The 14,976-nt window shown below is 39.8% G+C and overlaps 1 protein-coding gene across 1 annotated transcript in view; it reads left to right on the plus strand.

Annotated features, from left to right (window-relative positions):
* The first annotated feature begins 3,802 nt into the window (after positions 1–3,802).
* The window catches only part of ABCB10 (ATP binding cassette subfamily B member 10), a 29,659-nt gene continuing 18,485 nt past the window's right edge, over positions 3,803–14,976 (plus strand). Inside the window, exons 1-5 of the mRNA XM_032215781.1 lie at positions 3,803–4,263; positions 6,925–7,125; positions 10,532–10,734; positions 13,156–13,290; positions 14,315–14,461. Of these exons, the coding sequence (XP_032071672.1) occupies positions 3,906–4,263; positions 6,925–7,125; positions 10,532–10,734; positions 13,156–13,290; positions 14,315–14,461 (1,044 nt within the window). The 5' untranslated portion in view covers positions 3,803–3,905. The remainder of the gene's footprint in view (positions 4,264–6,924; positions 7,126–10,531; positions 10,735–13,155; positions 13,291–14,314; positions 14,462–14,976) is intronic.

Below are 14,976 nucleotides of genomic sequence, written 5' to 3' on the forward strand. Positions count from 1 at the left end.
CCCCCCCCCCCCCAAAAAAAAAAAGACAATAGATCTTGTTAGGTGCCAAAGCCTGTTGAAAAATGTCTTCTAAAATGGCAAATACTGTTTGGTGGTGCCAGGACTTTTCTTTTTTTGTGGAAGTATGTTCCACAGCATGGGAGCCGGCATTCTGATTCATGCCCATCTTACCTCTTGCAAGGATGAGACTAGTTGATTAAAACTGTTCATACAGGATGGGCACACAAAAGGCAAAAAAAAAAAAAATCCATATCAGAATGGCAGCAAAATTCTTACAGATCTTCTTGGATTATTGAGATTAGGCTAGGATTCAAAAAAAAAAAAAACCCACAGACATCTACAAACAGTTGAGTATATTACAGACACCAAGAATTAAGCAGCATTGTCTAAAATAGCACAATTCTTTAAATGCATGATCTTATGTTGTTAAAGAGGCTGAGTTGAATCATAATAAATATTCCATGAATAGAAAGCCTTGAACATTGAACATTTGGTGTTTTGGAGCTGGCTAAAACAGATATCTTATGCAATAAGCTGTGCCCTAAAATCAACTTGTTATTGAATGCTATATAGATCATATACCTTATATCTCAGTCTAAAATGTGAGAAGTTTAAACTTTTTCTGAAAGTAATTAACAGTTAAAAGCCAAGGAAAAGATATGCATTTTTATGTCTATGGAGTTCTCAGTCATCCAGATCATAGTTGTTCCAAAGGTGCTTGAGTTTTAGGGTCTTCTAGATCTGAAACTTTACCATTGTTGATACTGGATTGCCCCAGATCTGGTTTGTTTGGAAATCCTTGAGGAGCAGGTGGCAGTCATGGCCAGGAAAGCTTTTGCCTACTTTGCAAGAGTGTTTTTTTCAAGAGGCAACTGGGCTTTCTTATTTTTCTTTGAAGACGTTTCACTTCCCATCCAAGAAGCTTCTTCAGCTCTGAATTTTTTTTAAAAAAAAACAGAGCAAGTTCACAGAAGTTCAAGGAGGATGCTCCTAATTAAAATCTTTTTTTAAAAAAATTGAGTGAGGTAAGTATGTTCGGCCATGAAAAAAGATGACAGTGGGGACATGACAGAATGTTGAAGTGCAAAGTCAAGAATGTTAACTATAAACCTACCACAGTTGACACTAACTAATGGATTTGACTTACATGAAGATTCTGACTGAATGTTATTTAAAATAGTATATAACTAATAAAAGCAATTTGACAGTGAAGCTAATTACCATGATAAATGGAGCACTCCCCTTTGTTGAATGTGTTCAAGAAGTATAAAGCCATCTTTGTGGATGCATTCTTTTGATATATGTCCTAAACAAGGCGTTGGACTGAGCGGCTTAAATAAACCCTTCCTGTTCTGTATTATTATTCTGTGCAATCATATAACATGTAATAAGAGTCTAAATTGCATTATCTTTCCACTTCAGAATTTAAATTGTCTCTTTAGTGTTTGTTTCTGGTTGGCCTATAAGCAAATGTAAGAGGCATTGTAGTTGTTTGCTTATGCAACTTGATGGCCATCATCTCTATAGTGACAGCTTTTTAAATGCACATTAATGCAATGATCTTTCTTTGAGTCCACATTGGTTATTTCTGGTCCAATTCTATCAAAAAATGGCCACTTACTACAAGCTGTGGTTTAATTTTATACTTACAAAAACCTACAGGAAAACATAATGTTCCAATTGGAATTGCTTTGTTACTGTCTCAAAATCTCTACAAAAGAGATGGGATAGCAATTTCACCACAGAACACAAAGTACTTGAAAAAAGAAGGACAGAAGAAAATGTCCTTATGGTATATATACAATTTGAGAATATGCACTAAAGATTACACTGCGTTCATGAGATTATACAGAGAAATAATAACAATCATAAAAAATTAAGTAGCCCCACATGGAAATAGCACCACATGTGAAGATTTTCAATCCAACTTGTTCTTCAGTCCAGCAACTTCTTTGTTTTCTCACATTCTGCTCTAGTTCAAAAAAATAATAATGAACTTTCCTTTCTGGAAAGTTAGTGGGATTTCTCAGTGCCAAAATATAGATAGTCCTCAACTTACAATCAGTTTTTTAATGAGCATTCAAAGTTACAACGGCACTGAAAAAAGTGACATGATTGTTGCAGTATATCATGATCAAAATTTAGATGCTTGATAACTGACTCATTTATGATGGTCATGGGGCCACCTTCTGATAAGCAAAGTCAATGGAGAAGCCAAATTTATTTAACAAATGTGTTATTAATTTAATAAATGAAGTGATTCACTAAACGTGTGGTAAAGCCATACAATGGAACAAAACTCACAAATGTCACTTAGCAACATAACGTTTGTGACTGCAAGACAAAGGCAACCTATAACATGTTTACTTGTGCTGGAGCATGGATGTCAAACTCGGTTTCATTGAGGCCGCATCAGGGTTGTATTTGACTTGGGGGAAGGGGCTGGGCTAGGTGTGGTCATGGTGGTCATGGCCAGCTCAATGTAACTTGGGGATGGGGGGGGGTGGCCTGAGCACTCTGCCAGTGAAAACGGCTCCTGAGCTCTCTTTTCAGCTGCAACAGCCTCCTGCAATCCTCTGCCAGCAAAAATGGAGCTCAATAACTTGGAAATCCTCTTTTAATTCCATTGTAAGCTTTATTTCAGAAATCTTCTTTGTACTTGCTACATCTTGCAGGACCACCGGCAAAAAACCCCAGCTCAATTATGGATACTTGTAAGCCTGGTATATCTGAATTGTAAAAACTATTAATTACATTATTTCAAAGGTTGTTGAGATAGTTTAATTCTCTATATGGGTTTGTTGTACCAGCTAATTCTTCAATTGGTGGCTTTGAGTACTCAGGACTGAAGAGTCTGTAAATATTTGAACAACATTTTAAAAAGTCTAAGCCAGGCAAATATTAATAATGCAATTAATACAGTATGTGAGGGAATGTGGTTTTTGAGATGCGAAATTTGTTCTACAAACCTCCTTTAAAAGTTTTCCATACAAACTTTTGAGCAGGTTCGGCTCCCCACCCGCCACTCCCCATCCGGGATCAACCGAGTCCATTGGTTGCAACAGGAATTGACCGACAAGCCAGAGCCTGACATCATGCGGGCTGGGTAAGTGGCCCAAAGTCACCCAACTGGCTTTCATGCAACCCTATTGAAAGCCTTGCCGTTGCTGGTTTCTATTTTATTCACAAGTAAAAAAAGAATCTGCTTCATTTGGACGTCCCCTCCCTTGTGTGGATGACACTGTTACATAGGAACAGTTTTGGGGAGAGTCAAAAGAACGGCCGGAAGATGGACTGCCACTCTTTTTTTCTAGTTGGAAGATGGCGCTATACAATTCAATTTAGCACTTTGCAGCCTAGGAAGGAAAAGTTTCAAATACGGAAGCGATATTTCATTAAGAGGTTGAGGCCAAAAGCTAAGCAGGATCTTGGAGAGACAGGCACGGTCTAGCCCGTGAAATAAAACTTCCTAAAAAAAGGCAAGCGAACTCCAGTTCTATGCTGGTGCCGAGCCAATTGAGCGGACAGGCCTATAAAAGCCTGAAGAATTCGAGCCGGCTTCGATTCTTACTACGTAATAAAACTGGTTAAATAAGGTCGGGGCGGCTTGCACTCAACACGCCGCACCAACTCGGCCACTGTGGTGCACAAACCGCGGTTTACGGCTTGCTGGTCTTGGCTGAACGCTCGGCGAGAGCCGGAACAGCAGAGGGCGCCGCCGGTTTCCGAGCCCCGGCCCAGGGTCGCTGGCGGCCGGTTGTAAAGGGAGGAGGAAGCCTCGGCAGGAGCCTTATCTGCGGGCAGCAGTGAGGGCTGGGCCGCGCTTCATGGGGCCGAGACGACCCAGCCCGTGAGGGGCCGCCCTCTGCCCGCTCGGCCAGAGAGAAGGAATCGCCGCGGGCTCAATGGCGGGCTTGGCTCTCCGCCTTCCTTTGGTGGTGCGGCTGTGGCGGCGGCAGCAGAGCCTGCGGTGCTCCTCATGGCCTCGGCTTCTCTTCCACCCGGCGGCCCCCGGGAGCGCGGCATGGACCGCGGAGAGGTGCGAGGTCGCCGCTTTGGCCCCAGGCACTCTTCGCCGAGTGCCGCTCCTTTCCCGCTCCGCCTCCTCCTGGGCAGCCGCGGCGGCCATCGAATCCGCGGGGAAAAAGCCGAGAGACCCTCAGGGAACCGAGCAGTCCCCACCGGCAGGGCCCGACGAGCGCGCCGTCTCGGACTCTAAGAGGCTTTTGGCGCTGGCTTATCCAGAGCGCTGGAAACTGTCAGGTAAATCTCCTCCCCTGCCGGGTTTCGCCTCGTCCTCGGCTGCAGCTCCCGGGTTGCAAAGCGCGAAGCCCTCTGGCGCGGGCCGGTGGTCGGGTGGGTTGATTTTACTCCTGCAATGTACCTCTCCCCTCCCCGGGAACTCGTGAAAGGTTCCCGCAGGTAGCAAGGGAAAGGCTGCCGCTGCTGGCTACTGTTTCCTTGTTCCCTTCCAGCCGTCTCCCTGTCCTTCGCTCCACTCCAGCGTGGGCTCAAACCAATGTCCACGGGTGGGGATGCCCCCGCACTGCTCTTGACTCCTTTGCTCGTCCCAAAGCTGCTTTTTCAAGAGGAAACTAGACAACTGTTGCTTCTCGAAAAAGCACCTTTAGGACAACCATGACCTGGAATCTCCATTAGGCTCCTTTGCTCACTCTGCCTCTGAGAGGAGAGTGATGGTAGATCTCAGTTCCAAGTTCTTTGATCCTAAAGAGGTTCTACTCAATATCTACATGGATGTCGAGCCCATGTCTGTGATCTCACAAAATCCCTGCATGTTGAACTAGAAGATCTACAAAGACCAAAGTGTGTGCATAAGGGCACCAACTTGCCTAATGTCCTTGTCCTACTGTCCCCATATATTTGTATCCATTTCCTGTGTTCTTATTCATGTTTGTTCTTATTCCTGTTACCTTGTACATGAGTGACAAACTAAATAAATAAAAATAAAAAAGTCCCTTCCAACTCTGTTATTTATTCTGTTTTATTCCTGCCCCCACCATATCTGCATCAGATTTGCAATTTCCTTCCATTTGCACACTACAATACTGTGTGTGTGTGTGTGTGTGTGTGTGTGTATATGTATGTATGTATGTATGTATGTATGTATGTGTGTGTATATATATATATATATATATATATATATATATATATATATATATATATCCCCAAACTCTTCCACTTATCAGCACATGAAGTTTCAGATTGTTCATTGACCCCCCAAACATTTATATGAAAATAATTTAATAAATACTACAGTAATAACAATAAGCGATAGCTATACGAATTACTAATTCTCTACCTCACTCAGGGTATACTCACATGGTGCACCAGAAGAAATGGGGCTCGCTAGGTTTTGAATCCCATTTTTGCAAATCCAGAGTTGGAGTTTTGGAGTAAACTAAAGCTCAAACCATTTCTCCACTGTTAACTTGTGCCCTATGTTGGCACAAATCAATGCCATTATCACAAGCTATTAGATATCCAAATTGCCAGTCTTGCCTTGTATTTCTTGGGACTTTTGACTAAATCTCCTGCTGATTTGATATAATGCCTGTACATCAGTCATTACAATAATGTTTAGTTTTCTTAAGTGTATTACTAAAGATACTATGCCATATTGCAAAATCAAATTACATAATACCCACAGCTGTATTGCAAAAGTTTTTTATTTGAGCTTGTGGTGAAACTGTTCAAATCAATTGCTGCATTAAGAATGTGTTGAAACTTGAATCCATACATAGTTCAAGATTCAAGATCTTGCATAAAAAAGAATAATGCATGGGGATTTAGCTCATAGAGTATTTCACTTTTGTAGCAGTACTGCAGCAGGGTAAATTGAACATAATAAAAGTTTAATGTGAACAATTTAAATTTATGTAAATGTAAATAAATTTAAATAGAAATTAAGTAGCATTCATAAACTAGTTTACATATATGGGATTGTAAAATGATCCCTTATATAATTTACAGGTGATACTGGAGGTTTTACAAAAGTGGGATTTGATTTGATGTTATTTCAAGTTGTTACACCAGGTTCCTTAAAATAATGACCTAGGGTACAAACAATGGTAAGGTATAATGTGAAGGGACACGGTCGCTCAGTGGCTAAGACGCTTAGCTTGTCGATCAGAAAGGTTGGTGGTTCAGCAATTCTCCCGTTACTTGTCGCAGCTTCTGTCAACCTACCAGTTTGAAAGCATGTAAAAATGCAAGTAGAAAAATCGGAAACACCTTTGGTGGGAAGGTAACAACGTTCCGTGTGTCTTCAGCATTTAGTCATGCTGACCACATGGACACGGAGACATCTTCAGACAGTGCTGGCTCTTCAGCTTTGAAATGGAGATGAGCACCGCTCCCTAGAGTTGTGTGTCAGTTTTGGAAGCCATATTAACACACCTAGCACATATGTGCGAGGGGAACCTTTACCTTATAGTGTGGCTTGTTTGATTTTCATTTACCATAGTGTCAGCTGAGTCATTAAGCTTTGTAAATTGTGGTTTATGACTTTCATCCATGTAAAGCCAATCATTGTGGCTTATTGTGTAAACTAAGTTTATGTGAACTAAATAGCTAAAGTGGAGTTTTGTTCTATGTATCTGATGCATTGGATTTTGGTAATATGCCATATTTATTAATATTTAAGATGCAGTCCTTCACACAGCCACACCTGGGATTATGCTAAATTGACAAGCAGGAGTTTATAAAATACCTTGTGTTTAATTCAAAAAGCCAATAAAGCTTACATTCACAATTTTCAGGTTAATACACTAGAATAATGTAAACATTAAAAATATTTCTTTGAATTGTTTCTATAAAGAGCTTAAATATTTTATTAAATTTTAATGTAAAACTTGGAATAATTTCTAAAAAGATAATATGTTTGTTCCCATCCCTCCTACCCAGCTGCTGTTGGATTTTTGGCTGTTTCCAGTGTCATCACTATGTCTGCCCCTTTTTTCTTGGGGAAAGTTATTGATGTCGTTTACACAAATCAAACTGGCGAACTTGCAGAGAACCTATCCACGCTTTGTGCCTTATTAACTGGAATATTTATGCTTGGTGCTGCTGCCAATGGAATACGTGTCTATCTCATGCAGATTTCAGGTAATTGTGTGTAAAATTACATCATTTTGTGAGCTATATAGGCCATTGATAAATAAGATATTCAAAGTACAGAGCCAGATACAGCAAGAGCTTCTTGCCAGTAGATGGTCAGGCTGCTGCTTTATCAGATCAAGGGTGAGTCATTTGTAACCTACAATCCCCATGTGACCTATATTTTTTTTTCCAATGATAGAAATTGTGCTATTGAAACCAAAAAATAAATAAATAATACAGCACCATTTCTATGGAACAAGCAGAAAAAAATGAACAAACTGGGCTTCTCAATTTGAAATGCCCTTTTCTGCCACAAAATCATGTCCTATAAATTATTACCAAGATGCACAGAACATCTTATTTCTTTTGTGTTTGTAACCAATATTTATTTTTGATCCAGTATTTCATATATGCATATAGCTCTCTCCCTTTTTGCCTTTCTGTTCAACACATTTCTTACCAACAGAATATTTGTAGCTCAGGATTGAACTGTGGAATCCATGATGCTTTCTCAGCTTGGCTGTTTTCTTGCAGATGTTTCATTACCAAACTAGGTAGCATCTAGCTCTGACGATATTACCTAGTTTGGTAATGAAATGTCTGCAAGAAAACTACGAAGCTCATAAAGCACCAAGGACCCAACAACACATTTCTTTCCTTAGTGCTGAGAAATAGGATCTAGTTACAGTATAATAGTGGTAACTATTGTTTTATTGATTATGAGATTATAAGTGAGCGTAGTATAGACATAGAATAAAATTACAGTTGGAACAAAGTACATTACAATTAAGCATATCATAATGTAAAATAAAGAGCTTTGTACTGAAAGTACGTAGCATATAATACCACCTCAATATAGTTACTATATTTTTCAGAGTATAAAATGCACCTTTATCCCCCAAAAAGGGGGTGAAAATCTGAGTGTGTCTTATACACTGAATGTAGCATTTTTGTCCTCCCGAAACCCTGCCCCCTTCACAAAAATGGACATGCAGAGGGAAAGCCTGCAAAGTGCTCCTGGGAGCTGGGGAGGGGAAAAAATGAGCGAAAAACACACCATTTTTTGCTCGGTTCCCCTCCCCCCCCCATTCTACAAGCCTTCCAGAGCCTATGAATGCCCTGTTTTTTGCAAAAGACGAGCCGTGCAGAGGGTTTGGGAGGCCTGCGGAGTGCAAAAACTTTTTTTTTAATTTATCTCTTCAAAATCTTGGTGCATCTTATACTCCGGTGCATCTTATAGTTTGAAAAGTATGGTAATAAGTAATAATTCATTTATTTTAAATCTGTTTCACAGGGCCCCATAAAAAAGCATTTTTACTGCTTTTTAAACTTTGGGTGATCTGCTTCCAAACATACTCACATAATAGGTGAGAGACTATTCCACAGAACTGGAACTGATGAAGAAAATATCTTCACCATGATGTGGCTACTCTAGATGTAGTAGAGTAAAATGACCCTAGCTGGAGAATTGGTCAAACACAAATGGATGTGATCCATCAGCAGATCTTTGAAATAATCAGCTCTGCCCATATGAAAGGTCATTAAATTATGATTCCTAGATTCCTCACGGCTGGAGAGATCTGCAACAAGTCTTGAAATTCAAACTAAGCAACAGGAAGGAGAGGGATAAGATCAGGGGTGTGATCCTACTGGTTTAACAACTGGTTTGCTTCGCGCGCACATGCCTGATGCGTCTGACGCATTCTGTGCATGCATGCGCTGTTTACAGAGAAATCACCTTCCGCAGGAGGAAAACAGCTGAGACACGGGCTTCAAAAAAGGGGATATAGGTAAGTATAGCACAGGAGCGGGCAGGTGGACCCAGTGAAAGGCAGAGCGAACTAGTTCGCTCCCAGCTGGTAGTCGGAGCTACCGGTTCACCCGAACCAATAGAATCCTGCCCCTGGATGAAATGATCAAGGTAGAATGCAATAATCTTATCCATATTTGGTTTCAGGCAGTTGGCACACATCCAATGTGAAATCCTGCTTAGGCAGTTGGAAAAGTATGCTTGTATACTATCACCCACAATTGGGACAGGTGTATATAGGTGAGACAGGGGAGGACATCAGAGTATAAGTGGTAGAGAGCTTGGAATATCACAAATAACTGGTGAATGCTCATAATGTTAAGGGTTTTTTACAATCTTACAATAACAGAGTTGGAAGGGACCTTGGAGGTTTTCTAGTCCAACCCCCTGCCTAGGCAGGAAACCCTATACTGTTTCAGACAAATGGCTATCCAACACCTTCTTAAAGACTTCCAATGTTGGGGCATTCACCACTTCTGGAGGCAAGCTGTTCCACTGATTAATTGTTCTAACTGTCAGGAAATTTCTTCTCAGTTCTAAGTTGCTTCTAACCTTGATTAGTTTCCACCCATTGCTTTTTGTTCTACACTCAGGTGCCTTGGAGAATAGTTTTATTCCCTCTTCTTTGTGGAACACTGAGATATTGGAACACTGCTATCATGTCTCCCCTAGTCCTTCTTTTCATTAAACTAGACATACCTAGTTCCTGCAACTGTTCTTGATATGTTTTCGTCTCCAGTCTCCTAATCATCTTTGTTGCTCTTCTCTGCACTCTTTCTAGAGTCTCCACATCTTTTCTACATCATGGCGACCAAAACACTGAATGCAATATTCCAAATGTTGCATTATAAAGTGGTATTAACACTTCACGTGATCTTGATTCTATCCCTCTTTATGTAGCCTAGAACTGTGTTGGCTTTTTTGGCAGCTGCTGCACACTGCTGGCTCATATTTAAATGGTTGTCCAAGATCCCTCTCACAGTTACTACTATTGAGCAAGGTACCACCTATACTGTACCTGTGCATTTTGTTTTTTCTTGTCTAAATGTAGAACCTTACTCTTTTCACCATTGAATTTCATTTTATTAGATAGTGCCCAATGTTCAAGTTTGTCAAGATCCTTCTGTATCTTAAGTCTATCTTCTGGAATGTTAGCTATTCCTGCCAACTTGGTGTCATCTGCAAATTTGATGAGTTCCCCATTTATTCCCTCATCCAAATCATTGATGAAGATGTTGAAGAGTACTGGGCCTAAAACAGAGCCTTGGGGTACTCCACCGCATACTTTCCTCCATGTAGATGTAGTTCCATTGAGCTACACGTTGAGTGCGGTTGGTCAGCCAGTTACGAATCCATCTGGTGGTGATGCTGTCTAACCCACATTCTTCTACTTTATCTAGTACTAGGTTATGGTCTACCTTATCAAATGCCTTACTGAAGTCCAAGTAAACTATATCAACGGCATTCCTCTGGTCCACTAATTTTGTCACTTTGTCAAAAAATGCAATAAGGTTAGCCTTATGATCTGTTTTTGACAAACGCATGTTGGCTTTTGGCTATTAAAATCCTGTCTATAAATTGCCATACTTCTTGACTTTTTAGGGCAAAGAATTGTGAACCGTCTAAGAGCAACAATATTTTCTTCTCTCTTGAAGCAAGAAGTAGCTTTTTTCGACAAAACTAGCACTGGAGAGCTACTTAATCGCTTGTCTTCAGACACAGCTCTCTTGGGCCGTTCAGTCACTGAAAACCTTTCGGATGGGTTAAGAGCTGCAGGACAGGCTTCAGCTGCTGTTGGGATGATGGTATGTATGTGTTTGCATTGTTCTCCTTCCATTTTTTGCAGATCCTTTGGTATAACACCGTTTCCCCACTCCTACCATCCATCTTCATAGATTTACTTGTATTAGAATAGATGAGAAATTAAATAACTAGGTCTGCACATTGCATTGAGGAGCTATTTTAACAATGCTTTGTCGAAAAATATCTAATCCACTATAGTGGTGATTAGAAGGTTGGAGTTGGACCAGGGAAGACCCTATTTCGAGCTCACTGGATGACTATGGACCAGTCTTTCTTTTTTCAGTCACATCTACCTTGCTATGATATTGCTAGGGAATTAGGGAATGCATGTCTCATTCATACTATAATTCACAGAAAAAAGAAAAATAAATACCATAACTGAATATCACTTTGCCATATATCATGATTTACCAGCTACAATGATATTACTCAACCAAACACAATGTGGTTTTAAGTGCATATCTTGAACTAGGTTGTTATGTAGTATAGATAATAGAACTATATTTAATTACGTTAGGAAAGAAAAGGTAGCTCAATGGACAGAAGCTACAGCATTCAATTTATAACACAGATTAATAATATCCATAATAAAGAAAAATCATGCAATTTTAACTTCCCATCAATAGCACTGTAATAGACCAAAATGTTACATTACATATGAATATCTAGAGGCTTTTGACTCCCAAGTGTCCTTTTTATTTTATTTGTTTTTCTTCCTAGGGTTTTCCCACAACTGATTTTTCATATCAACCAAGTGTTGCTTCATTAGTTGCAACAGGAATTGACTGACTAGCTCGTTGCCCAAGTTTGATGTTGTGAGTTGAGAGAGAAAGAGAGTGACTGGCCCTAAGTCACCCAGCTGGCTTTCATGCCTAAGGCAGGACTATAATTCACAGTTTCTAACCTGGTACCTTAACTACTAGACTAAACCTGTTCTCTCTAAATATGCTTTTTATATTTAGCAGTAAAAAAAACCTCCCAAGTGTTTTGCTTTATATGAACAATGGTGGAGAGGTCGTAAGATATAAATGAGAAAAGCTAAAAAAAAACTATTCATTGTATCATGTCAGTCTCTCTTCCTTCTACTTTGAGTCATAACGCAGTTGTATCCTGTAGCATGGATGAGATTGTATTATGAAAGTGACTGGAACTGATATTGAAAGCTGTGTCCCAGTGGTGGGATTCATTTTTTTTTACTATAGGTTCTGTGGGCATGGCTTGGTGGGGTGGGGTGGCTTTGTGAGAGTGGCAGGAGAAGGTTACTGCAAAATCTCCATTTCCTCCCCACCCCACTAACCTGCTTTCCAGCTCCGTTCTCCTGTTCAGGGCATCAAAAGAAGATCAGCTGGGAGGCAGTGGGGGCGGGGCCAACCTATTTTCCGGTTCTCCGAACTATTCAAAATTTCCGCTACTGGTTCTCCAGAACCTGTCAGAAATGGCTGAATACCACCTCTAAATAATAGTTGTTATTACTCATAATAGTTATGGCATAACTTCAAATAAATATTTCACCAATTATTGAACACAACTACAGTACTGAATTCAATAACTAGCACATTACTTTTTTTAAAAAATGCAAAAAAATTGAAAGAAAACAGCCCAACTTTACATACAGATAATAATTTGCTCACTTATAATCACAACTAAGCATGCAATTTGTAAGTTGTGATCGTTAAGCAGGTCTCCTGATTTGATTTTACAACCATTTTTATGACAGCTGTAAAGCAGCTCATTGTTGTCGCTAAGCAAATCATGTCATTAAATGAACTACACGGTTGTTAAGCAAAACCATTCTCCTGAATGGGTATTTTTTGTTGCTGCATACTGGCAGAAAACCCACCAGAAACTAGTAAAAACACTGCAATTTATGGCTTGGGGGGTATGTATGCAGCACTTACAACTTCAAGGGTAGGTTTTAAGCAACTGTTTTTAAATCTGTCATAACTTCAAATGGCCTCTAAGTGACTGGTAGTTAAGGGAGGAGGACTACCTTTACATGTGAACCTTGTTTACCAATCACTCATTGAGCAACCATTTGAGCTTGTGACAATGCTAAATGAGTGGTATTTACAACTGATCCTCCATCATTGCAGCCCCCTTAGTCATGTGTTCACAACCTGGACATTTGGCCCCAAGATCACAATTACAACATTGTCATATGGTCACCATTTGCAACCTTCTTTGCCAACTTCCTATAGGTGAAGTCCATGGGGAAGCTAACATGAGGTCAAAAAAGGTTATCACATGTCATCCTGACTTAACAATGATGCAGGTTTGCTTAACAACAGCATTCAGAAACAACCAAAATCCTGGTCCCAATTGCCCTTGTTAACAGAAGACTAGTTAAAACATTTGATTTATCGATCTGGCAAAGCCTCTTATAAACTGCATTTAAAAATTAACCACTGCTTTTTTGCTTCTAGTTTTTTGTGTCTCCCAAACTTGCTACATTCGTCCTGACTGTCGTACCATCCCTGGCTGTCATAGCTGTGCTTTATGGAACGTATTTACGAAAACTGGCTAGAATGACACAGGATTCCCTTGCAGAAGCTACACAGGTAGTTTCTCAGTTGTTCAAATGAGAATGTTGAAAGATAGTGCTGAACTCCTCTGGACCTTTTATCTTTTCATTCATATCCCCCACAAGTTCCCACTAGGAATCTGATTGAAGTCATTTCCACATAGCCATCCTTGTAATTTCCCAATTTGAGCTATCCTTTTTCGTACAATCACATCTCAAAACTATCTTATAACTCAAGATGCTTGAAGAATTTGTGCTTTCGGGATTGTTCTTTGGGAAATTCAGTGTGAATTGATCTGATCTCATTAACACAATGATTCAAATTAGGCTATCCTTTTAAAAGGATTTTACCTTTCTCTTTCTTATAATATACTGTCAAATTTATTTAGAAATGCATACTCTTAAATAAAATAATTTTAAAGTGTCTTAATTTTGGCTGATTAAAAAGAAATAGCTCATTATGGAAGTAGTTTTAATATCGGTTTGTGAATGGACATAATAAAATTGACAGTCTGGATATAAGGCAGTGTTGGTGAACTTTTTCAGCATCAAGTGCCAAAATGGGAGTGTGCACACATGCAAGGTGGGGGAGAACCAAAAACCAGAGGAGCAGCTCCCTGGCAAGCACGTGTGGGAGCACTGGAAACGGGAAAAGCCGTTTCCCGGCACATGCACCGAAAGGCTAAGCTTCCAGTTTCTGACGTGCACATGTGCGGTGGTCACCTGGTCTGGTTTATGGCGCATATGCACGTGCAAAGACCAGCTGGCCAGCAAGCTGGCACACCGGAACCCGGAAGAGCAACAGGCGATGGCTGGTGTGTCCAGAGAGATGGCTCTGCGTGCCACTTCTAGCATGCATGCCATAGGTTCACCAACACTGATATTGGGTAATTCACTCTTCCCTAGTCTTATATGTTGTATTACAGGGTGATAAATGCATCTAGGCATCTATGTAAATGGTACAGCAGAAAAGACCCACTGTTAGTTTAATAACATGCAGTGAGAACAATCTAGGTAGGCTTATGGGAAATGTGTTAATTCTTACATTTTGTTTACTACAGTTAGCAGAAGAAAGGATTGGAAATTTAAGAACAGTTCGAGCTTTTGCGCATGAGTTAACTGAAATGGAAAAATATGACAACAAGATTCAGTATGTGCTACATCTGGCCAAAAAGGAAGCAATAGCTCGAGCAGGATTCTTTGGAGCAGTAAGTATATGAAGAAGGTGAGGAATCATCTGTGTATTTCTGATAAGTGTTTCCTTGAACAATGAAATTGTTATTTTGATATAGATGTAATTGCATATTATTTTATCACGACCATCAATAAACTAATATACTAAATAGGATTACAGAAATTATTTATAAGTACTGGCTTATAAATATATTTTCATGAAGCCACTCCATTTTTAGATAACGTTATTTATTTTATTGTTTTATTTACCACATTTTTGAACTGCCCATCTCCCTCATAGAGTTATGCAGAGAGCAGGGGGTTGGGGGAAGCAAGAAATGCTAAGGCAAAAAAATAATAATCAAATGTTTAAAAAAAATTAAGCAGAAAAGTAAATGGAACTGAAATTAATTTATATGAACATTTTTCACTGTACCTCTCCATAACTGTCTACTTTTGCAAAACATCTTCTACTTTCTACCACATTTGTAGACCACTTCATATGTTGCATTTTGTCCTCCAAAGTTCTGACCTGTCTCTTTTTAATCAT

This window comes from Thamnophis elegans, chromosome 4 (assembly GCF_009769535.1).
Source record: "Thamnophis elegans isolate rThaEle1 chromosome 4, rThaEle1.pri, whole genome shotgun sequence".
In the NCBI taxonomy this organism is placed as follows: Eukaryota; Metazoa; Chordata; class Lepidosauria; order Squamata; family Colubridae; genus Thamnophis; species Thamnophis elegans.